The following is a 23618-nucleotide window of genomic DNA, read 5'->3' on the forward strand; positions in this document are numbered from 1 at the left end:
GGTGTCGGTGGGGTGGGTCTGTGGTGGCGCCAGCTGAACTCTGCAGAGAGATTCTGCCTAAATTCTGCACAAAGTGACATTTCCTCTGAACGTGTTTTCATGGTTTCAGGAGTCTCCGAAGTCTACCAAAAGCACCACAAAGCCTGGCAGCAGCAGCGGCAGCAGCGGCGGGGGGAAAAAGGCGGCGGCAGCAGCGTCGGGAAGGATGGCGGAGCAGAGAATTCGGAAGAGGTAAGGCTTTCACCTTGGACACGGCAGTGTGTGTGGGCAACTCATCCTTGAGAAGGAATAACACCTTTCCCAGCTGCTTCAGGCTGCTCTGCCAGGTAACGTATGTCACTGGGATCTTAAGGAATCAGAGAAGACGGTAGCAAAGACTAAAGTTGAGATGAAGTTAGTTCCCTTTGAAAGTCAGTCCAAAGGGAACGATGACTGTGGAGGAGACAGGATGAGTCTCATACCCTACAGCCTTGCAAAAAGAGATCTGGCATGAAGCTGACGGCAAGCGCTGCTCCCAGAGATGGGCAGAGCGTCATAAAGTTGGCTGCAGAGAGGGAAGAGCTGCAGTTATCGAGAAGGAGGGAGCCTGACAGATGGGAGCAGCTTCCTCGCTCCTGTCAGAGCAAAGCGCAGTAAACTGTTGTCACCTTGTGTCAGAGCAAGAGGGTAGTGAGAAGCAATAGAAAAGGAATGTGTTCTTCTGAGGTGTTTTCTGGGGGAGTGAGATTAGGAAGTAATCTGGCTAGGACACCTGAAAGAATAGAGGTAAACTGCTGGAGATTAAATGGTTCTCCTTTGGTGTAACAGCCTTGTTGCTGAACACGACATTACTCACAAGAAGGCACAGTCTGTATTCCCAGCTGTGCAGAGTCTCATTCCCTCTCAACTTTGATGTTGCCAATTTAGATGTGTTAGAATGGCCTCAGAAGAACGTGATAATATGATAAGCAATGCTTAGAATTAGCAAAAATTTGGGTAAACTGGAACTTTTCTGATAGACTTGTGTTTGTCCAACACTCAGAACAGTGCGGTTGTGGATTTTGAGACTTGGCTCAGAAGAGCGTTGTATGTGTGTCCAAGGAAGCATGCGTATGTGTGTGGCTTGGGTTTTTTAATACTGCAATTTGGCAAACAAGCTGTGCCACTTCTGTGCCCGTAGAAGCCTGTGTGCTCGAGTCTTGTCTGGAACACGTTGCACTTGTAATTTAGAGGACTGGGGATAGGAGACATGTAGGGCTAATGAAGACTAGGAAGGAATCTGTAGTTCAGTGGGATGGTGGTAGTCAAAATAAGGTTATTTTAGAGTCTCCTTCAAAGCATAGGTTTGTGTTGCAGAGCCTCAGAAAATATCCCTACTACTAGCCACTCGCTTTCAAGGTCCAAGCCGTGCTCATGTCTAACCTGCTGTGTGGCCAGCAAGGAATCCAAAGCTGAGTTTGTTTGCCTTGGAGCAGGTGGCAGTTTTGTAGGTCTCCTTTTTATATCCCATCCTGGTGTTGGCCTTTGCACATTTTATTTTGTGTATACAGCTGAAAACATCTTGCTGGGAGAGCTGTCTCTCGGCTCCAAGGACTTGAGGGAACTCCTGCCTTGGCGTCATGGGGTCAGGCTTACCTTTTATTTATTTGACACTCTTTGACTGCCAAGTGCACGGCTCTGAGAAGAGGAAGCAAAGCCTGGGTCTTGCAGCACGAGGGTGATGGATAGCCATCACAGCAGAGCACTCTGATGTCCACATCCACATCAGCGGTGGGCTGTGGCGCTGCTCTGCTGGTTACAAGCGGCGCAGTAAGAAAGGAAGAGTAATGCAGGCTACAGCCTTCCTGCTTGTGACCTGAAATGGCACCTAATGTCTGATTGTGCCTGGGTGCAGAAGAAACTTAGAAGGGATGCGTCTAACCTTCCCTCCCACAAAACATACCCAGCCACTTCCTCATACTCCAGACAAAATCCAGCCCTTCTTTAAGATGGAAGGCTGGGTCTCCTTTGATCATAGGAACAGAGAGCAGAGCAGAAAGGAGACACCTCTGCCGTGTGCACTGCCACAAGTCTCTTCTCCCTTTCCTGTTGAGTTGGCAGTGAAGTTTGTCCTCTCTTGGTGTTTTCCCATCTCTGGAGTGCTCTGCTGCAGAATGGAAGAGAGCTCTTTGCTTGATAAGAAGAAATGTATACCACTTTGAATGCGATTTTCCTGCTCTTCAGGAAGCACAGAAAGGTATTTTGACTTTCATGTTGGGGGACCGTGAGGAATTAGGTAATGCGTGCTGTGAGCGAGACTGCTTTCTCGTGTCAGCAGCAGGAGGTGGTTTGACTCGTGGAACACCAGGAGTGGTGTTGCCCGGTGGGATTGATGGGCTGAGCCTGGCCTGGATGCCTCTGCCGCTCTTGTGAGACTTCTGTGCCCTGTAAATTTCTCTGTGGAGTTAGGGTTGGTTGGTTGCTTTTTCTAGGGTGAAAGTTGTGCGCACCAAAGAGAATTTTCTATTTTCTTCACATCTCGATAGATGCTTAATGGGCTCGCAGCAGGAAAATGGCCTTTGGGTAGCCCCCTTCCAGTATGCGCTTTCCTCTCTCACACCACGCGCCAAGGAGCAGGGGAGGACTCAGCCCTAATTTATCCTGGTACCAGAAAGTTGTGACTTGTTTTGCAGGCAAGTTGTCTAGCTGGTGGAATGAGTAAAGCTTGTTGAAGAGCAGCTCTGGTTTGACAGATCTGAGCAAGCGCAGCAGATGAGGACCTCCTATGGGTATCTCTGTGGAGGGAGATGAAGAGGGTGGGAGTCAGTCCAGAAACCCTTAAGCATAGTGCTTTGTTCTCCGCAGCGAAGGAGCTTTTAGTGGAGCTCATCTGGAAGGGCAGATATGTTCAAAAGCAGCCACATCCCCACAAGGGAAGGCAAGTGCTTGAATTCCCTTGTAAGTACAGGAGTAGTGCAGTGCTCTTTTAGATGCCTGTCTTAGGGTGAAGCTATCTGAGGTGAAGAGCCAGCAGAGCTTGGCCAGCCTCTGGCTTTGTGGGGGCATTTTTTTGAGGAAAACACAAGAGCAGCGAGTGCAAAAGAAAAGGTTTATTTAGTTCATTCCTTCTGGAACACGGTGAAGATATGAATGGAGAGAATTTCTGCATGGCTATTTAAGGAGAAGAAAGAAATCATGTCGGAGACCAGAGCAGCTTTGAATGGGAGGATGAGAAAGAGTTACTCCTCCTGGCCAGAAAGACTGGGAGAGGCAGCTGGGTGGGGAAGAGAGTTAATGACCTGGAAGTGGGAGCAGGGATTAGCAGCAGCAGTAAAGAGCAGAGAGGAGTTGCTCTCCAGCCTCAAGGGCAGTTTGGAGCCTTGCTGATGAGATTTGCAGCTCTGGGAGAGGGTGCTCCTTTTCACTGAGCTGCTGTATTACGTGTTTTGCAGATATCTCCATGGGGCTTGTTACTGCAGTACCTGGAGTTCATTATTCAGAGACAGGCATTACAGAGTGTTGATGTTACTTCTGAAGCAGAGAGCTTGATTTTAATAGGAGAGCTGTGTTAACAGCAGACAAAGAGAGCAGGTAGTGACTTGAGGGATGGGAAGGGAAGAGTCATCTGAGGAGGAGGAGCTGAGAGCAGATATGGGCTGAGAAGCTTAGCAAGCGGGGGATGCTCAAGGGACCAGCGAGGCAGAAGGGCTTTCCGAGTGGATATGCTCCCAGCTGCAGTAGGAGTGCCTGCAGAGGTGAGGTCATGCATGGGTAGGAGAGCAGAGGAGAAGCTAGCACAGCTCAGGGTGGCTGGGGGAAGCAGGTCTCTGTCTCTGGGAGTCTGGGGTGAAGAGAAATGGCACAGAGCAAGCCCAGAGCCTGAGGCTCATTGACTTGTGCAGGCAAGTTCCCAGCAAGGAGGAGAGGTGGTGGGAACCAGTGGGGAGGAAGCGTTAATAAGCCAGGGAGCCTGTGCTTGGATGAGTTCAAATGCAGTTGCAACTGGGGCTGGCCCGTCACGTTGGCACGAGCGGCCGCTCCACCGCAGCGGGAAAGGTGGGGCTGCTGCACCGCGCTCGGGCAACCAGCTTTGTGCTCTCCTCCGGTCACTCCAGCACGTGCAGCCGAACAGACACTGGCAAACAGTGTCTCCCAAGCAGCCGGCTCTGCCATGGTGCTGTGAGCCCTGCCTGTCAGGAAGGGGCTGAGCCTGGTGAGGTAGATGTGCGCCTGCAGTCACGTAGTGGTCAGCTGGTGTTGATGTCAGGGAAACAGTCTGTGAGGTTGATACCTGTGCATTGAGGGAAAAGCTTTCTGTTTTAGCAGTCTGCATATTTTCAGGGGGGGAAACTTCAGAGAAGAAAGTGTCAGGAAACTTAAAACAAGCCTCTTCTGATTTTGTGTGACCAAGGTAGGAGGTGTTGAAGGTGGAAGGACAGCAGGCCTGCCGCAGGAAGCACCTCCTGAAAGCTTTCAGAGAGTATTCAGTTTGATGCCAGGAAGTCCCTATAGAAGCAATCCATCCTAAAACCCTGAGCACTGCAGCGTAAGAGTATGTCTGACCTCCCAAATGTTCTCTGGCAAACTTGGTTCCGTTATTTTTGCACATGTATATCTGTTTCTTAAATAACTAGCAGCTAAACCTGAAGCTGTGTTTTGTCTCCCTTCATGCTAGCTGTCGAAGACTGTAGAAGCTTGGTGGCAAGGACTTTTCCAGCCCCCTGATGAAGGCAGTTTGGCCACAGCCTGTTAGCATGCTGCACACGCATTATGCTCAGAAGATTTCCCTGTGGCATTTCTGGGTGGGTGGGGAATGCACAGGCATGTCATCATCTAGGAGGACCCATGTGTCCTGCTTCCCTCAGTGTTACCTGTGAGGCCACCAATGCATCTTTTGTTTTTCCCTGTACCATCTTTTCTCCATGGTGGCTCAGCATTCAGATTTTACCCTCTTCCCTGTGGAAGAGAGGGATGCAGAGTAGAGGACTAGCCTTCCCAAAAGCATCTGGACAACATATGAGTGGCTCGTGCTGCCCTGATACCCAGATATTCAGGGTGAAGAATGAACTCCTCACGCTTGGAAGGTTGCCAGCAAGGATTCAGCCTGACTTAACCGAGGAGAGACCACTGTTCAGGATAAACTGCCTGCCATTTGTAGTCTAGGCCTGCTTTGTCTGGCAGACACAGCTGTTTTCATCACAAGCTTATCTTGCTGCCTCCTGCCATCATGGGACAATGCTGCTGCATGAAAGGAAACAGATCAAATCTAAACTGAAGAGAGTTTAAACCTTCTTGTCTTGCCCCACCTCGGCTTGGAGCTGAGCTTGAAACAGAACCGCTTAAGATTTCGTTCAAGCAGAGCCAGACCAGAACCAATATATTTCTGGTTTCTGGTTCAAAGTAGTGGCTTGACAGAACAATTGGTGTTTCATATCAGGCACTGTTTTTCAGAGGGAGTCTTTGCACTTGCTCCACAGATCCTAATCTGTAGAGCAGCGTTTCCTTGTGGGCAGCTTTCCCTATTCCTACCTTGTTGTCTTCCCATGTGCTGTGGGTGCAGAAACTCTTGTTCTTGCGTTGAAGTGCTGTGCTGCCCCTCTTTGGAAACCATCAGGACTCAGTTCAGGGTGAGGACTGTGCAAGCTAAGCTGCAGCTCAGCTACTCCTCACAGGAAGAGACTGGCCATATCTCATTTGAAGGAGAGCTCTGATAAGCTTCTGCACTGCTGGTGCTTTTCTTCAAAATCCCCCTGATTTGTGTTCTGAGGAGATGTGCCTTTGTACCACTGTGCTATATGTGTCAGCTGGGAATTTACAGGGGAAGGAGGGGGGGACGTGCAAAGGATTTCACTCCCCTCTGCTCCCATCCATTACACTGTCCCTGTTATGTCCTAAACAGGTTCACCCTGCAGCTCCTTGGCTTCATGTGCCAGCAGGAAGGAGGTGGCAGAGCTGAGGAAGGGAGCGTTGCTGGGCTCATGGAGCAGAGCCAGGGTAGGCTGAGTGCTGTCTCCAGCTGAGCCCTCTGCTATAGGCTTGCTGGCGGGATGTTGCCCTCTTCCATGTTAAGTTTTCCGTGAGTTGGGTCAGTGTGGTGTTAAAGGGTCAGTTATTGAGCCGTTATGGACCAAGTGGGACTTGAACCATCAGAGCTTCAGCAAGGTCAGAGCACAGCTGAGCTGAGCAAACACTGGCTTGAGTTTCTGGTCACCTGCTAAAGATAAGAAGGTGCTTCTGTAAGTGCTGTTTAACAAGCATGAAGTGGAGAGGATGTCTGCTGGAGGAAAGTGCAGGCAAAGAGTTTGTGTGGCTAAAGGGGGTGACGTGGAGAAAGCAAATCAACAGGAGAAGTCCAGACAGCAGTGAGGCTGAGGCAAGGTGGAGATGGAGGGAGCAGCCAGAATGGGTTGGGAAAGCCCACAGCCTGGGACCTGAGGTTTGGGTAGGGCCTGTGTGGTCTGTATACTACCAGCTCCTGGTCTGTGGATGCAGCAGTGATTTTAGTGGTGTTCATCATTGCCTTTCCAGGACCATCATGTCTGCTCTGTACTACTTGCTGCTTTGCTTTTCCCCAGATAGTTCCCTGCACAAGGATAAGGAAGCAACTTGCTAGTTTTCACAGCTTGTTCCCTGTGTGTTGTACAGAGTGCTGTAATCAGAGGCAGTGGCATACTGAGATTTCTGTTTGCACCATGGAAAGTTCTTATTTCTGCTTTTTGGTGTCAACAAACTCCTGTAACGTGTTGCAAGACATCACTTTGCTTTTCATATCCCTTGCACCTGGTGTGCTGAGAATCTCTGCTGTCTCTGTGGTACCTTGCAGATGTGAGTAAAACTGATGTTCACTTTGCAGGTATGCCACGTATGCGACCCAAGGGTCTAGAGCCCTGCAGGAGTGGGTGAGGTGCACTGCACCAGCAAGTGCAACAGTGAAAAACCTGCCCTGTTTCTTCAGTCCAAGAAGATGCTGATGGGATCTGATTGCTTGTGAAGCTCGTAGGTAAAAGCTTATGAGTTGTCTTACTCTCTTCTCCCTCACCAGGCCCAGCAGCCTCAGCAGCAGCCACAGCAGCAACAGCAGCAGACAACTTCAAATAAGCGGCCCAGTAACAGCGCTCCCCCACCAACCCAGCTGAATAAGATTAAGTACTCGGGGGGACCCCAGATTGTGAAGAAGGAGCGTCGGCACAGCTCTTCTCGCTTCAATCTGAGCAAAAACCGGGAACTGCAAAAGCTCCCAGCACTTAAAGGTAAAGAAGCTGTGGGGTGAGGGTGACCTGCGTGACAAGCTGTGCCTTCTCCAGGCTGAGTGCAGTGGTGTAAGGGCTTTTCCCAAAATGACCCCGGCAGTGTCCTGCTAACCTTCTGCCAGCAGTGCGGCAGGGATGGCTCTGGGAAAGGTGCTTGGCTTGGCAGCAGGTTGAGAATCAATGGATAGCCTAAAAGAAAAGGAGGATGCTCAATGTAAAGTCTAATACTTACCTTCCCATTTGAACTGATTTAAACCCTCGTGCTTACATGTTCTTAGGATTGCCTCAGATTCTTCAGCAGATTGTGCAGGAAGGTGGTGAAGTGCAGAGACCTTGGTGCAGACTGCTCTTGGGTCCTACAGCCACCTGTTCCTCGGAGAGGACCAAGCCTCCTCCTCCTCCTCCCTGTGTTTCCACTGCAAATTCTGGTAGTGCTATTGAGCTTATCCACATTAGGGCAATTACCCAACATTAGCAGTTGGTCTAGATAATGGTGCAATTAAATATGCCCTAAGTGCAGACCAGGAGAAAGCATTTTCAGCAGTCACTCAGCCAGACCCATTGCTGACATTGCTCACGGGAACAGGCAGTCCTTTTAGGAAGGGCGACTGCTTTGCAGGTCAGCAGCCATTCTGCAAGCGAGAGATAAGTTTGCCTGACTGGCCTTAGCAGTGCATAGTTTCCAGTGGCAACATATCAAAGAGCAAATGTTGTTAATATAGGACCTCTGCCACCTTGGCCCCTCTCTTCTGGGTTGCTGTCTGGGAGGAAAGTTAGCCTACAGTGTGCTCTGCCCGGCTCCCTTTGTGACTGTGGGGTGCAGGGCGTGGGTGTCACTGCTCTGTGATGGGAGCTAGTTAAGTGAGTTCTTTTCTAATGTGCCTTGTGTTGGGAAGAGATCAATGCTTATCAGATCAGAAACTGCTGCCATGTTTGAAATAGCCTGACGGGATAGTTGCTGCAGAAGCCTTGCAATCCCTCTGCTTCCACTGTCCCATCTCCACAGCAGGGATAGCCCTGCCTCTCCCTCTTCCCCCACCAGCTCAAGGGGGACTGTGACAGGGGAGGGGGAGTGCAGGACGGAGAGCAAACTACACTGATACCTGGGCAAACCAGGAAGATGTTCTGCCTGTCTCCAAGGACAGACAATCCTGCTTTCTCCGACAGATGCTCCTCCACACGAACGAGAAGAGCTTTTCATCCAGAAGCTGCGTCAGTGCTGCGTGCTTTTTGACTTCATCTCTGACCCCCTCAGTGACCTGAAGTTCAAGGAGGTGAAACGAGCAGGTCTCAACGAGATGGTGGAATACATCACACACAACCGTGATGTTGTCACTGAGGCCATCTATCCTGAAGCTGTTATCATGGTAGGACGTGGGGCCAGTATGTGCTTGTGTACCAAAGAAATAGGGACTGTGCAGAAGCATGGGGGGAGCAGGGGATAGGGATTTGTCAGAGAGGAGTATGACCTCAGTCCTACCCACTCCTTATTACCTGCCCACCCCCAGAAAGAGAAGAAGCGAGGGGGTGGGAGGTGACAGTGCCTGGTGTAGGGAGAGGTGGAAGCTCTTGTCCCTAGCACGGAGTGCACTCCTGGAGTTCATATGCAGACTGTAGCCCTACTGCCTCTAGGGAGGGATCTGTTTGTGGGCACAGCTATGGCAAATCACAATGTGTTGCTCTGCAGTGAAGGATTTTCTACGGGAAGGACCATGGTGAGGTGCAGGGATGTCATTCATATACCTTTTCACTCACCTCAGTTTTCAGTGAACCTCTTCCGGACGCTCCCGCCATCATCCAATCCCACAGGCGCGGAGTTTGACCCTGAGGAAGATGAGCCTACATTAGAGGCTGCCTGGCCGCACCTTCAGGTGAGGAGGAGGAGGGGGAGGATATAGATCTGTTGAATTTGTCTCCAGGAATTCAAGAGTCCATGTAGTGCTGGATCCTGCCAGCCCTGCCGCTGGCTGCTTCCCCAGCCTGCAGCAGCAGGGTTGCTGGTGTGGGGACAGGGAGAGACCAGGCCTGCCACCCATGGGTCAGAGGTGGCTTGTAGGCAATGCAGGTAGCAGGGGTGTCCTGGAAACAGGCTGCTGGCTGTGTGCAACATTCACCTGCAGATGGCTGTAGTCCCACATGGCCCTGAGGTAGGCTGGGAGCGAACACTTTGGTGGGAGTGAGGGAGTTGTGCCATATTGCCTATGTAAGAAGCAGTTCCCAGCAGTGTTAATGTCCCTCCTGAAGACTGAAGAGCCCTTGTCCTCTGGTCTTCAGCAGCATCCCTGTCTGCTTCAGCACTCCTCTCCTTGCCCAGCTCCCTGGGAGGCACATGGAGGAAGAGGACTGCTTGGTGCCAAAGCTAAGCCTGTGCTGGCACCTGCTAACATCTCCTGTATGCTGGATGTAATTCAGCTGCATTAACCGGGAGCAAAGGTTTGACCAGAAAAGATAGGGAACTGGAGGGGAGGAAGAGGGGAAGGGAGCCAAGGATCCTTCCATTAGGCTGTGTCCTGGGAAATAGACATTAAGACAAACTAGGTGACAAGGGTTATAAAAGCAAGAGTGAGCATGGTTTAGCAGAGCTCAGCAGTGGAAGTCCAGGAGGTCAGCTTATGGGGGTCTCCCTAGGCACTTCCACAGGAACGTGTTGTCAAGCAGACAAAGGCAGAACAAGAGCCAGGTGCTGCAGAATGAAGCAGAAAATACAGAAAGGAAATAAGGTGCAGTTCTGCAGCAGTGGTTAATCACTTCTTGCTGCTGCAGTTGACATAGGGATGTGAGTGTCCATAGAAATGGTGTGTTCTCAGCAGCAGAGTGCTGTGAATGCTCAGAAGCATTTGTTTCTCAGAGTTAAGTCAGCAGCAGGCAGCATGGATTTGTGGCAAGTGTGTACTGAGCTTTCTGACTATGACCTCAGTTTCCTCTGTGCTGCTGTCCTCAGCAGCTGGGCCCTACCTGTAGATGGGTGTCCCCATAGCTCCTTCAATTCCAGAGTCAGACCTTTGGGATGTGGCGCTCTTGTTTGGTCTCATGGCCCCTCAGGTGCACTAGGCAGGGTCAGCCCTGGAATGGACTCATCCCTCAGGAGGATAGCAGGAGCAGAAGTTGCTGTTTCAACACTGACAGCCTTCCTAAAGCAAGCTGCCCTTTGTGGTCCAAGGGGGACAAAGCGTGCAGCTCGCATGGCTTAGCAGGACTGAGGCAATCTGGAGTCAGTCCCCAGGAGGCAGAGGACACAACATGTTTTCCTGGGGTTTGTTTAATTTCTCTGCTTTTCTTTGGTGTGTCCCACGGGCTTCCAATGAAGCCTGAACCTTTGCCATTTCTTCTCAAGGTTTCTGTCCATGCACTGAAGGTGGGAGAAGGGTTTCCCAGGCCTCGTGTCTGCCTCTGAGTAGGTGGCTGTTGTCTTTGGTGGGATCTGAGGTGGTGAGATCTCATGCAGACTTGGCCAGATACGTGCTGCTGGCCCTTGCCTGTCAGAGCAGTGGTAGCTGAGTTGATCCCACTGGGTGGTGAAACACAGGTTCCTGTGTTTTCTGTGGTCCCATTCAGGCTTCTCAGCCTTTTCCCGAATCCTTGAGGCGAAGGAAAACATTTAAAATCTGAAGTAAACACTAATGAGAGGACCGGGGGATTATTAAGTGATGTTTTCTTTTCCCCCCATAGCTGGTGTATGAGTTCTTCCTCCGGTTCCTGGAATCACCTGACTTTCAACCAAATGTAGCCAAGAAGTACATTGACCAGAAGTTTGTACTGTCTGTAAGTAATGATCGCCCCTGACACTTAATGAAGGACATGCAGCAGATTTTGGTCAAGGTGTTATGCAAACAGTCCAGCTCTGTCAGCAGGCACTTGATGATGTGGGTTTTCTTTTTTCCTTTGTCTAGTCTTGAATGAGCAGCCAGAATTCTTTGTGCAGGGCAAGAGTGTGTGTGAGCTGTAGTCCCTGGAACTCAACACTCATTGTACAAGCGGAGAGGGGCACTGGGGGCCTTGCAGGGAAAATGAGGGGGGACACGCAGCTTTGTAGAGTGTGCAGGGCATCACTGTGCTTCTGGAGACGAAAGAAGTGCTGATGGTTCCAGTTTGTGAGTAGGAGGCTGTGTGTTTCAGGGAAGCAGCCACTGTGCTCAGGGTGCTGAAGGCATCTCTCAACTGAAAGAGCCACGTTTGCCGAGCCAGAGCAGTACCTAGTGCCCAGTGTTGCTGGTAGCTTTGTCCAGACAGGCAGCATGCAGACACTGACTGAATTTCTCTCCCCACAGCTGCTGGATCTCTTTGACAGTGAAGACCCCAGGGAACGAGACTTCCTGAAGACTATTCTGCACAGGATCTACGGGAAGTTCCTGGGTCTGCGAGCGTATGTGAGGCGGCAGATCAACAATATATTTTACAGGTGATATGTTTCTTAGTGCCACTGGCCTAGTGAGTGAGTGGGACAAGCCAGTGAGATAAATTTGGGGCACTAGGCTGTGATTCTCTCTGATCCAGACTGTGATTAGCTAAGTGACTCGGTTATGTCACACTGCTTTGGTAGGGAAAACATTCACCTGTGCTTAAGAGCAGTGAGGATGTGATAGAGCTGTCTTCAGCACGTGTAGCAAATGTTGTGACCTGTGAGCTTTAGCTGATCTGGAGTCCATGAATTTGTTTCGTTGTGTCTCTTACACCTTGCTCTGCCATCTTGGAGTTCTGTTATTTGCTAGGAAACTTCCCATCTCCAGTGTTTCTTCTTCCTTTTGCTTATCACAGTGTATCCAGCATTTGGCAATAACCTCTCATTTTTCTCTTTAGGTTCATCTATGAAACGGAGCACCACAATGGGATTGCAGAGCTGCTGGAGATCCTGGGAAGGTAAGGGCACTTTTGGAAGTCCCAGAGGGCCCACAGTGACTGAGACCTCCCAGTCCAGTGTGCTTTGTGAGCTGGCAGTGCCTTCCTTCATCACTTTTTGTAGGAGCCACTTCTTCCAGAGGATTTTAATCTGACAAAGCACACAGTGAAAGCACTTTCCAACCTGCTGATAAACGCAGTGGTAGTCTCCTCCTACCCAGATTTGTCTCCTGTTCTTTCGAGTCCAGTCACACTTGCAATCTTGCCTCAGCAGGCAGTAAAAGAGAAGAGTTCCTCACAGCCCTGAGAAGCCTTAGCAGTGGGCAGCCTTCTCCATGGCTCCAACTGCCCTTTTGTTTGCAGCCCTCTCTTATGCTGCCATCCTCCTGCTCTAAAGTACGAGCCTTGAGGACTGGGCTGTCTCTTTGCTGGCCTTCCCCAGAGGCTCTGCTTAAATATGTGTGGCACAGGACAGAGCAGAGCCTGGGCCCCATGAGAGGCATTTCCCTGCTGTGGAAGCACTCTTGCTGAGCATGGTATGCAGGTTGGGCCCCAGAGGCCACGCTTCTTCTGGTGGGGGCTTTCTTAAGTGACTGATAAGAGCTAGGGCAAGCCACTGATGCTTTTGAGGTGAGAGATACTGTATTTCTGCTGGGTAAAGATGTTAACAGGCCTCTTGTTTCTTCTCAGCATAATCAATGGATTTGCTTTGCCTCTGAAGGAAGAGCACAAGATGTTCCTCATCAGGGTCTTGTTACCACTGCACAAAGTGAAGTCTCTCAGTGTCTACCACCCACAGGTGAGAAGAGCTTCAAGTTCCCAGGGCAGAATGTGATTCTTGCAAGAGCCATTGTTCAAACTTGCTTATAGCTATCCATCGGGCTGCGTTACTGCCTTGTACAGAGTTCTTGCTGTGAGATGTTTTGGGCTCTGCACTGGTCCCTGACTGTGGTGGTTTGTCCCAGCCGTGCGGTGCCTGGACCTGTATATAGATTTTTTGCCACTGGCTGATAAGAAAGTATCCTGCCATTACCTGCTGACTTCATGCTGTGACCTGCTTTGCCTTTTTGTGCTGGAAGTTTGTGAAATATTGGGGCCCTGCTGAAACCAGAGAGGTAAAATTCCAAGCTGCAGTCATCAGCCTGTGCATGTGGTGTGTCAGCTCTTAGTCACCGCTGAGATATGCAGAGAAATCAGTGTGCTGGGCTGCTAGGCTGGTATAGAGATTAATTTCTTCCAATTTAGAATGCATAATGGAAGAGTAGAGAAGATCAGGACTCAGGCTAGCAAGTGAGAAAGTATGGGTGCTGAGCAGCTGATGTCTGTTCTCCCAGCCTTGTTTCTATGAGGCAGGGCTTTGTGACAGTCAGGTTTGTTCTTTCCCATGTGTGCAGCTGTGCTTGCATTTGAATGTATTAGCTGCAGACTGCTCTAGGTGGCTCAAGTTTTATCCTTTGTGTTGCACGAATATAATGAGCTCAGACCCTGCCTGCTTGGTCTTGGAACCTTCACTTGCCATCAGAACTGGATTTGTTTGGAGCTGCAATTGTCTGCTCATCACACACACTGTGGAAGGTGACTTCCAGCCTAGGGTGCTGGTGGCACTTCAATCTCAGGTACACTTGAGGAAGCTCTAATCTTGCCATGTTTTTTTTCCTACAGTTGGCGTACTGTGTTGTCCAGTTCTTGGAGAAAGACAGCAGCTTGACAGAGCCAGTGAGTAACCTTGCTTGCTTAACCTCTGTGTGTCAATCAAGTCCCAAAAAGCTTCACGGCTTCCTTAGAGTACAGCGAGGGTGAAAAAAGGCTAAAGAGTCTGGGAGGCAACTGGGTTGTTTACTGGATTTGCCTGGTACCCTGTGGGCAGAAGGGGCTGTGCTGCTCATGTGTAAGCCTTCAGCATTATCTCCTGAGAGCTTCAGAAAGATGGGCTTCCTTTGTGCTTCAGGTCTTGGTGTAGCAGAAGGAACACTATACCAAGCTGTCCTTTCAGGGCAGAGCTTTCAGCAAGTGACAGATGCTGCAGAGACAAAACACATGGCCATCTGATATCTGATGGAACGAGTGTTAGCTCGTGGAGACCCTGAAACAGTAAGGGTTCACTCCAGACTGATGGAGTTGGCTGAAAAACTGTGTGGATGAGTTTAGGAACCTGGGACACAAAGTTCTAGTTAGGCAAGCCAGTGTTCCTTGATGAAAGTATTCTCCTTTCTGCTCTAGCATCAGTTTGCTACCTCCACAGTGTTAAGCCACATTGTAGACACATTTTCGTTCAGAAGGTAGTGCTGGGAAACAACAGGTTCTGAAATATGTGAGCAGTGTAGAAGGGGACCTCACATATTCCAGTTACTGGCTGCACAGACCTGCAGTGTTAACCAGGCTATATGCCTGCTTGGCAGAGGGTGCAAGCAAAGAGACAAGTGTTTCTCCACCCACTGCAGGCCAGGAAATGTCTTCTACAGAGCTGAGCTTCACAGCCTCAAAACAGCAGATGGCCAAAGAACGCGTGCTTGTGTCACTGTCGCAGGGAGCACCAGAAAGTGTGAGCTTTTAATAAGTAACGCTGGCTGGGGTCGTTCTGTTCTCTGACTGAAATGTGTGTGTTCGTGGTGAGCCTGACTGTGCTTGGTGGAAGCTGGTCAGCTGTTGCCAGCTTTCTGGCTCCTCAGCTCTGACACCAGCAGTGCTGAAGCAGACCTCCCAGCTTTTGCTTTAAATGTGGGTCCTCCATTTCCTGTGTTCCCAAAAGCCTGCTCTGAAACAAACTGCGTAAAGTAGCTTCCTGATCTTGCTGAGTAGTTCCTGTGGCTGACATCCAGCCCAACAGCCTCCTGCCAAAGCACTTACTGTAGGATGAGGGAGAAGAGAGGAACAGAAATCTGTCAGTATTTCCAGGATTCATTTTACAGCTCATTCAAATAGTAAAGCTCCACAGGTCGTCACTGCTTCCTGGGTAATGGGTTAGTGGCCCCTGAATTAGAGACCCAGGTCTGGTTTGGTGCTTGTGGAAAGCAGTGGGATGACCCAATTTCATTATGTTCAGTGGGTCTCAATCAGACATACCAAGGCCATATCACCACAGGTTGTGTCCTGTTGAAGCATCCTGCTTGTGAAGGTTTTGAATAGACTCCTGCCATGACTGGGGTTATTGAAATCTTGAAGAATTACAGGGCTTGTGTATCAGCAAGGCTCTGGATGCACTAGGAGATGTTGCCACCAGTGCTGGAAGGAGGCCAGATCACTCACTAGGTCCTCACTTGCTTGGAGTGGGCCTCCCAGAAGCTTGCTCAGCAAGGCTTGACATGGTAGCTCTTGTGTTAGCAGCAGTCTGAATGACTGCCAGGTGAGCAAGGCCTCAGATGTGCTCAGTAACACCGGAGACAGGCTCGACACACCTCGCACCGCCTTAGCTGTAGGAGAAATTACATCTGAGTCACTGAAGCTAACTCTTGCCTGAATGGCAGACATGAGTAATGACAAACACTGAGGATACCAAACTTTTGGCTTCTCAAGCCTTGAGTTGGTGGAAACATCATGCTCAGATGTTTATAATCTTGCTGTTGCACTGCCCACTACTGTTCCTCCACTGCTGTGAACTTCCTCTTGAGTTCTGGCTTCAGGATCAGGTTGCTGAAGTACACAGAGTGTGAAAGAGCAATTCCTACCACCACTTGTGTGTGAATCTAGTGTCTGCCGAGTCAGCATTTCTGTAAATGCCATACCAATAGCTCCAACAGAGTGAAGGTCTGCAGGGTCTTGAATCCTGCCTTTGACAGTGTCTAGAAGCAGATGGATAGGGAAGGAAGCAATATTAAAAATAAATAAAGTGGGATATAGCCCTTCTCCTAATATATTCTTCCCGTATTTTGTAAGCAATAGTTTACTCAGCCATAAGTTGCATCTACATCATCATATTTAATAATTACCATTAGGTGTAACCTCCGTAAACTTGTCTACCCACTTCTGGAGCCTTCTTGGACTTTGAGTCTCCACGAAGTCTTGCAAGAATGAGCTCTGTAATCCATTTACTTTTGTGTGACGTGGTATTTCCTTTTCCTTGTCCCAAACCTGTCTGTTGCATTTTTTATTAGGTGCTCCCCAGTGTTCAAGCTTTGTGGTGTATTGAATGATGATTCCTCAGTGACCTTCTCCATAGCATTTCCAATTTTGTTAGTTGATCTTCCATGGTTGCTCTGCACCATCTGCCAGCTGCTGCCCACTCTGGTTTGAGCATTCTGTGTTAAGCTGTGTTTGGGGAAAAAAGTGGATCTAAGCTCTGTGCTTGGACAACAGAATTGTAGCAGCCTGGGCAGTGATGTTGTCTTGCGTGTAATTTGACAGAGTTTGGGCTTTTCTCTTCTTTCTTCCGCGGTAACCCACCCTGACTTTCTGAGAAAGTCTCTTCTGTTACTTCCTCCCCTCTGCTCTTGTGACCAGACCCTTAAAAATTTATTTCACAGCTGGTGTTAACTTTCAGACTTTAACACTCTGTCTCTGTGCCCTCCCCACTCAGGTGATTGTGGGCTTGCTGAAGTTCTGGCCGAAAACTCACAGTCCCAAGGAGGTGATGTTTTTAAATGAGCTGGAGGAGATCCTGGATGTGATTGAGCCGTCTGAGTTTGTGAAAGTTATGGAGCCCTTGTTCAGGCAGTTGGCCAAGTGTGTCTCCAGTCCACACTTCCAGGTGGGTTGCAGCTCAGGGAGAGGGTAGGACACCGGCTTGTAATCTGCTTGGCATGCAAGGGTGATGCCACAGCTTTTGGGCTTGTCTTTGTGGATCAGTGGAGCTGTGACCACAGTGAGTGTTGGGGTGACAGGTGGTGGGAGGCAGTGAGAATCCTCACCACAACCATAGGGCAAGCTCATGCAGAAAGAAAACAAAACGGATCAGTGGAGCCCCTTCTTCTGCGCTGTGCTATTCGGCACCATGTCTTGCAGCAGGCTGGAGCTGGAGCAGAGGTGCTCTGCCACCTCTTGTTTTGGCTACCAAACATAGGGGAGATCCATCCAGTGCCATCCTGTTGCAGTAAAACCAAGCTGGCTGCAGTATTGGAGGGAGGCCAACAAAAGTGAGAGTGTGCAGAGAGGGTACTTTTATTATTCTGGTGTTGGTGGTGAAGAGTGAGGTAGACTGAAAAAGTGCTAGAGTCTGCTTCGTCCTTGTTCCCTCTGAAGGGAAGCTGGCTGTTGTACCAGCCTAAAACAATCTCTGTGGCTGATAGTCTTAAGATTTAAAATGTCCGGGGTGGTAGGACCTGCTAGTAGCTCTTAGCAGGTGTTCTCAGCTCACTGGTTTAGGTTGCCAGGCAGAGTGCCCAGGAAGAAGATAGCTTGCTGCTGAAACACATGGCTAACCCAGGTATGAGTTGGGTGTTAAATAGTGACATGGCCCTCCCCCAGAGTGAGTGTGACTGCACGGTGAGGCAGGCTGGCTTCAGTCTGGTTTTTGGTTCAGAGAGGTCCAAAATCATGTGGTTACAAGTGAAAAATGAGGTCAGTCTAGGTCACGTGTGTATGTGAAAGATCATTGTTTCCTGGAAGGGACTGGGGGAGCCTGATAGAAACCAGGTGGACATGGATTACTGTTGTGGTGATGGTAACCAAAGGACTAACATGACCTTTGGGCATGGAAGGAGCTACCATAGGGAATTAAGGAGCTTGAATAAAGTAGGATAAGGACTGGAGGAGATGCATCCTGTACTTGATAGCAGCCGTCATCTGCTGCCAACTCTTTGAAAAACAAGACTGGAAAAGCTGGAGAAGGTGCAAACACTTTGCAGCCTAAGAAAATGCTGGTGGGGGAGAGTTTTCTCTGAGTGGATTGTGTGTTAATTTAGCAGACAAAGGCTTAACGAGATCTAATAGCTAGAAAGCAAAGCTAGATAAGTGAACACGAGGTGAATTTCACTTCATTTACTCAAGTGGAACAACACATTAAGGGGATATAGTGAGTTCTGCACTACAAAATATCAAACTGAGACTGGATGTCTCTCTTCCTAGGTTTTTAAGCGGTTTTTAAGCCATGCTCAAGCTAGCCCTAAATGCAGAAATGAGCCTGGTGATCTACATTGCCCAGATTTGTGGTTAAACATGAAGAATTGTGGTTGAGTCTATCACTATGTGGAAACTTGTTAGACTTGTTTGTCTTGTTAGAGCAGGATGGCTGCCCCAAGATTTTCCATATTTTCACCCTCACTAAATCAGGGGCATGAATGGTGGGTCTGGTGACTGCAGCAGACTCCAAAGCCCAGAGAGACTCTGTTGTGGGGAAGGCCAGGGAGGAATGGGAGGAGTGGAGTTTTACAAAGGATAGTCTGAGGAAATGAAGGAGGCTTGGAGCTAGTCTGAGCTGGAGCAGATGACATTACTGTCCTCAAGTGCTGCGTAAAGGGTGTTGGAATAATCAGTATATTGATGGTGGGCTTGCCTAGTCAAGGATGTGAGGTTTTCCCCGGGAAAGTGAGAAGTGTCTGGCAGAGGCTAAGGGAAAGGCATCTGGGCAGCAGGGATGGATGGCCTTGTAGAAGTTGGTGAAGGTCAGCCCTGCTGCCTGTGCTGAGGGGAAGCATTTGTTCCTTGGCTGGGTGGTGGCCAGCTCTGGTCTCAGCACTGCACAGTTTCCCTGTGGACCACAGGTGTTACTGGAAGGAGCCTCTCCCAAGGATGGCTTTCTCTCCCACTGCAGGTGGCAGAGCGAGCGCTGTACTATTGGAACAACGAATATATCATGAGCCTGATCAGCGATAACGCAGCCAAAATTCTCCCGATCATGTTTCCAGCACTCTACAAGAACTCCAAGAGTCACTGGAACAAGTAGGTCTTTCCACATGCCCTGGCACTGGCTGTGCGTGCAGGATTGCGTGACCTACTAGCGATCTTGGGGCATGGTGCTCGGTGACACGGGGTGCTGAGCCAGAGGGGTTGTTAGTAGTATCAGCATGGAAAAGTGCCACAGCAGACCACAGCAGCCTGCTTCTGCAAGGAGTCAGGAGCCTGCAATGACCTGCCTTGGGGCCATTGAGTCTACCCAGAGTTTGATACCTGCATATCATTAATGCTGCTGGTCTCTTGGAGATGTGCAGTAGGTTTTCTAGCTGACTTCTGGGTGCTTGTTAACTGATGATCACCCATATGCTCTCCATGACCAGAGACCTTGACTAATGCAGTGCCTGACTCCTTGAGTAGGGGAAGAATGGAGAAAGCAGAACTAACTGGGCAGATGTCCCATGTCAAATTATTGCCCTCTGTATCCAATTCCTTGATATTAGTCTGTTTTATGGTTCTCCCATCAACTTCCTTTCTGCCGACTGCTTCTTCAGTTGATTCCTTACATGGTTAATTGAAGTTGTAAAACACACTTCCTTTTAATTTATTAGCTAAAAACATTCCACAGCTGAGATCCTAAAATCTTCCAGCAAAAACCACAAGAAGAGAAAAAAAAAAAGTAGTCTTCCCCTATGCTAGAGGGTAAAAAAAAACCCAGAATAATTAATTCTGGGGAGGCTGGGCAAGTCCAGGGCTTAGGAGTATACTGTGGTAGCAAACACAGAACCTGTATGCAGAGAGCTCCCCACTGGTCTGCTGTTTGACTGCTTCCTTCTCTTCATTGTATCGGGAAGCATGAACTTGGGCCACCAGTCAAGGGTGCTCTAAAGACTGGGGCAGACGCAGACACGCAGAGATGAACACACACCAACACCGAGATACGCACATGTGTGTCCCAAGAGGCACATGCGTGTGCAGGCATGTACATGCACACGCGTCTGATGTGTGTGCACACAGGCCCCTGTGCGTGCAGACAGATGCTCACAGACATGCTCTCACTCAGTGTTACTGCCCCTCCTGATTGGGGTTCAGAAAAGGACTTTATGTTCTGAAACACTTCACCAGTTCTGTTTCCTTCTTGCACCAGTCAGGGTTCATGATTCTGCTGTTTCTGTCTTGTCTTCGTGTCTCCTTCCCGGTGGTATGGCAGAGGAAGTCACAAAACCACAGAATGGCCTCGATTGGAAAAGACCTTTAAGATCATTTAGTCCACTCATTAACCTCACACTGACAAGTCCCCAACTAAACCATGTCCCTCAGCACTATGTCTACATGACTCAAATACCTCCAGGCATAAGGGTGTTTCCCTGGCCTTGTTTTAGCACTAGCCACATCTTCTCAGGGCAGGTTGAGTACCTCAGATTCTCCACTCCCTTCCCACAGCTCATGTGCTCCAACACTTTGTCACACAGCCTGCATTAGTCCAGCAGGGCTGTAGCCCTCTCCCTTATTCCATCTGTAGAGCTGGCGAGGCACAGAGCTTAGTCTACTGAGTCTCTCATGTTTTGCCTCTGGGTCAGGTTTTCAGAGACAGAGTCAATACTTGTTTTAATTCCCTGGGAGAGTCCTTGTCCCAGAGGGAGCTCACACAGAGTGCAACCTGTCTGTGAATTGCTGACACAAAGTCGGCTTTTCTTCTGTGGTATTATTTTTTGTGCTGGTTCCTGTCTCTACAGAGCTGCTGAATATGTTTTGGGCAGCTCAGTGACAAAGCTCATGTCTGAACACTGGGTAGCCCAAAAAAGTCATTTTGTGTGTGCAAGGTGAACTGTGGGAGGCACTAAACCTAGATTAGATAAAGCCTCCTTGAGAACAGCCCTGAGCAGGTCTCTAGCATCCTTCCTTTCCAGTTTCTAACTACAAGAAATAAATGCATGAATGCATATTTTTGCACTCATTAGTCTGACCACAGTGGAGCAGACCTGTTCCAGTGGTTTTCTCCTTATTCTCTGTCTCTTTCTCCCTGTGTGTTAGTTTCTGCTGTTTGGGGGGGACAGGTTTCCCGTGCCAAGAGCTGGGACTGTGTGAAAATCTTTTGTCACATTGCTATAGTATAGGAGTTGTTGCTGCTGTTAGCGCTTGTCTATGTTGCTGGTGCTAACTTAGGGCTGAGAATCTGGAGGATACCACCATGACTTGTTCTTTCCTCATTTCTTTGCAGGACAATCCATGGGCTGATCTACAATGCACTGAAGCTGTTCATGGAGATGAACCAAAAGCTTTTTGATGACTGCACACAGCAATACAAGGCAGAGAAGCAGAAGTGAGTAAGATGTTCTTGCCAAGTAACTTGAGCTCATCTTGAAGTCTCCTTAGGGTACAGTAACAGATGGTAGATGCCAGTAGGCAGAGGGGAAATGGAAAGGTGGTGCAAATCATGTTGTCAGAAAGTAGAATTCCTCGGGAGTAACTATGTGTAGGGATGAGAAGAGGTTAAATGTGTGCCCTGATAAAAATCCTTTCAGTTCTGCTGAAGCAGGTTGCTTGGAAAAGAGTGACAGAGTTTGCTGAGTCATGAGGAAGTAAATTGTAATGTAGAGGATGCTCAGCTTCGCAGAGGTGCTTATGCTCTGCCTTGGAAATATCTACCAGTTCGGATATGCCAGAGGGACGCCAGTGGAATCCTGCTGCTTTAGAAAGACTGTTCTGAAGAGCTTTGCTGCGGTCGGCCTCATGCATCTTTCATGCCACAGGACGCTTTCAATTTCCCAGTAATAAAGATAGAATAATACCCGGAATTTCAAAGAGCACATGGTGGGGATAAAATCTGAGCTCAGCAAGTACCTGTTCCGTGATGCCGTAAAGAGGAAAAAACCCCCACTTTTTCTGCTTCCTTGTGCTGTTTTTGGTGCTAGCATGGCCTGCCTTGGTGAGCTGAGGCAGTTCAGTAAGCTAGAAGGGAACTTTTTTCCCCTCCCACCCCCTGGTTCTGTTTTCTGCTGACTTAGTGACATAAAATAGTGCTTCTCATTCCTGGATGAGCCAGAGCTGCCATGAGGGTGGTGATGGGGAGAGCAGGACTAACCCTTGCTGGCAGTGGGGAGCTCTGGGATACATTTGGTTGTTTTGTGAAATAGTAATAAATAACAGAGTTGAGATGCGAATCAGAGCTTGGGGATGGGTAACCTGCATGTGGAGAAATTGAGGTTTTGTTAATATCTGAATTGGGAGCAACCAAGATTATTTTTTTCCCCCATTCTAGGGCATTTGTGAAGCCCACAGATGTCTGCACATGTATTTTAAGTCACAGTAACAGCACATTTACTATGAGATCTACCTGGTGTTTCCATCAGGAGCTTTTTCTAGCTGTTTAGCTTTTACCCATGCTGACCTGCTGGGAGTGACTGTTCCCAGCATTGGTGTGTGGCTGATGGAAGATGGTTCTGGAAAAGGTCAGCTCAGAGCTGTCCAAGAAATGAATGGGTAGAGCTGCACTGTTTTCTGCTCACATTAAGATGATTTTTTTTTCCTCCAGTGCCTCCCTGCCTAATTATGCTTCAGAGAATCTTGTGTTGTTGGGTTTTTATCAAGGATATACCTTTTGCTCTCCTAGATAACCAAATTTGGTAAAATGTCAGTGGAAAGCTTGGTGGGTGGGATGTAAAAATAGCTTTTAGCAGCTGAATCTGAAATGAGTTTACCTATAGCGAGTGTGATACAGTTCCTCAGTTAAGTGGAATTTCCCTGCCGCAGAGATCCAGCTAAAGAGGCCTTTCTGGGTGAAAACAGGCAGGTTCAACTCTGCTGTGGCTCACACAGCATTAGCAGCTGATCCTGGCTTGAGAAGTGTGAAAAGGTCCCCTCTCTGAAGGGATGCTAGAGATGGGAGAGAACATCGTACAAGATCTGTATCATAGAATCATAGAATGTTGTGAGTTGGAAGGACCCACAAGGATCATCGAGTCCAGCTCCTGTCCCTGCACAGGACAATCCCAACATTCAGACCATGTGTCTGAGGGTGTTGTCCAAATGCTTCTTGAATGTTGTCAGGCTTGGTGCCATGACCACCTCCCTGGGTAGCCTGTTCCAGTGGTCCACCACCCTCTGAGTGAAGAGCCTTTTCCTAATCTCCAACCCAGGCTGGGAAACAACTAGAAGGGGAAATCGATGGCAGAAGGGAATGGAGTAGGACAGCAGCCTGGGGGAACAGAGCAGCTTGTCTGAGCCAGGAGGTAGAAAGGAGGTAGGGACAGAGGTGTAGTGAAGAGCTGGGCTGGAGGGTGGTGGTGTTATTCTTAATGTCAGTGGAAAGTAGGAATGAGGTAGGTAAAGGGAACAAATGAGAAGTGAGGAGATGGGGTTTTTTTGGGCAAGGGTCTTGGGACTGGAGAGAACATAGGACAATGATAGGGAAAATGGATTAGAAGATGGGATACATGATAGGGAAGATGGATTAGAAACCTGGGTTTACTAGAGCAGTATGCCTGAGTTCTTTGCTTAAGACCATTGTGAAAATGTCATCTTTTTCCTCCACATCTTTAGAATATCCAAGAAGTAAAAGCAAATCCCTGTGCACTTAACACTGTGGCTGCCTGTTCTCAAGTGTAACAGAATGTCATTGCTGGAACAAAAGGGGGTTAGAAAAAGCATGTTTCACAGGCAGGAGAAAGTGTTGTTTAGTGGTATCTCCCTGGTGGAATGAGACCATTTTGTAGCTGAAGAGTCTGCCTTGGAGCTTGCGATGCTGTTCCTGCACTTGCCCTGCCTGCCTTTCTTACCACAGGGCACTGCTAGCTGTTCTGGTGAGCA

The 23618-nt window shown here is 49.0% G+C and overlaps 1 protein-coding gene across 2 annotated transcripts in view; it reads left to right on the forward strand.

Annotated features, from left to right (window-relative positions):
* Nucleotides 1-195: 195 nt before the first annotated feature.
* The window catches only part of PPP2R5D (protein phosphatase 2 regulatory subunit B'delta), a 28006-nt gene continuing 4583 nt past the window's right edge, over nucleotides 196-23618 (forward strand). Inside the window, exons 1-12 of one of the 2 annotated variants that reach the window (XM_010167088.1) lie at nucleotides 196-231; nucleotides 7037-7208; nucleotides 8376-8575; nucleotides 8969-9079; nucleotides 10878-10970; nucleotides 11477-11607; nucleotides 12006-12065; nucleotides 12735-12843; nucleotides 13707-13760; nucleotides 16558-16728; nucleotides 18730-18857; nucleotides 21031-21132. In XM_010167088.1, coding sequence (XP_010165390.1) covers nucleotides 8507-8575; nucleotides 8969-9079; nucleotides 10878-10970; nucleotides 11477-11607; nucleotides 12006-12065; nucleotides 12735-12843; nucleotides 13707-13760; nucleotides 16558-16728; nucleotides 18730-18857; nucleotides 21031-21132 — 1028 coding nt within the window. In that variant the 5' untranslated portion in view covers nucleotides 196-231; nucleotides 7037-7208; nucleotides 8376-8506. Of the gene's footprint in view, nucleotides 232-7012; nucleotides 7209-8375; nucleotides 8576-8968; nucleotides 9080-10877; nucleotides 10971-11476; nucleotides 11608-12005; nucleotides 12066-12734; nucleotides 12844-13706; nucleotides 13761-16557; nucleotides 16729-18729; nucleotides 18858-21030; nucleotides 21133-23618 lie in introns of those variants that run through there. The other variant, XM_010167089.1, reaches the window with a different exon arrangement.

The sequence above is a fragment of the Antrostomus carolinensis genome, unplaced genomic scaffold (assembly GCF_000700745.2).
Source record: "Antrostomus carolinensis isolate BGI_N321 unplaced genomic scaffold, ASM70074v2 scaffold7924, whole genome shotgun sequence".
Taxonomy (NCBI): Eukaryota; Metazoa; Chordata; class Aves; order Caprimulgiformes; family Caprimulgidae; genus Antrostomus; species Antrostomus carolinensis.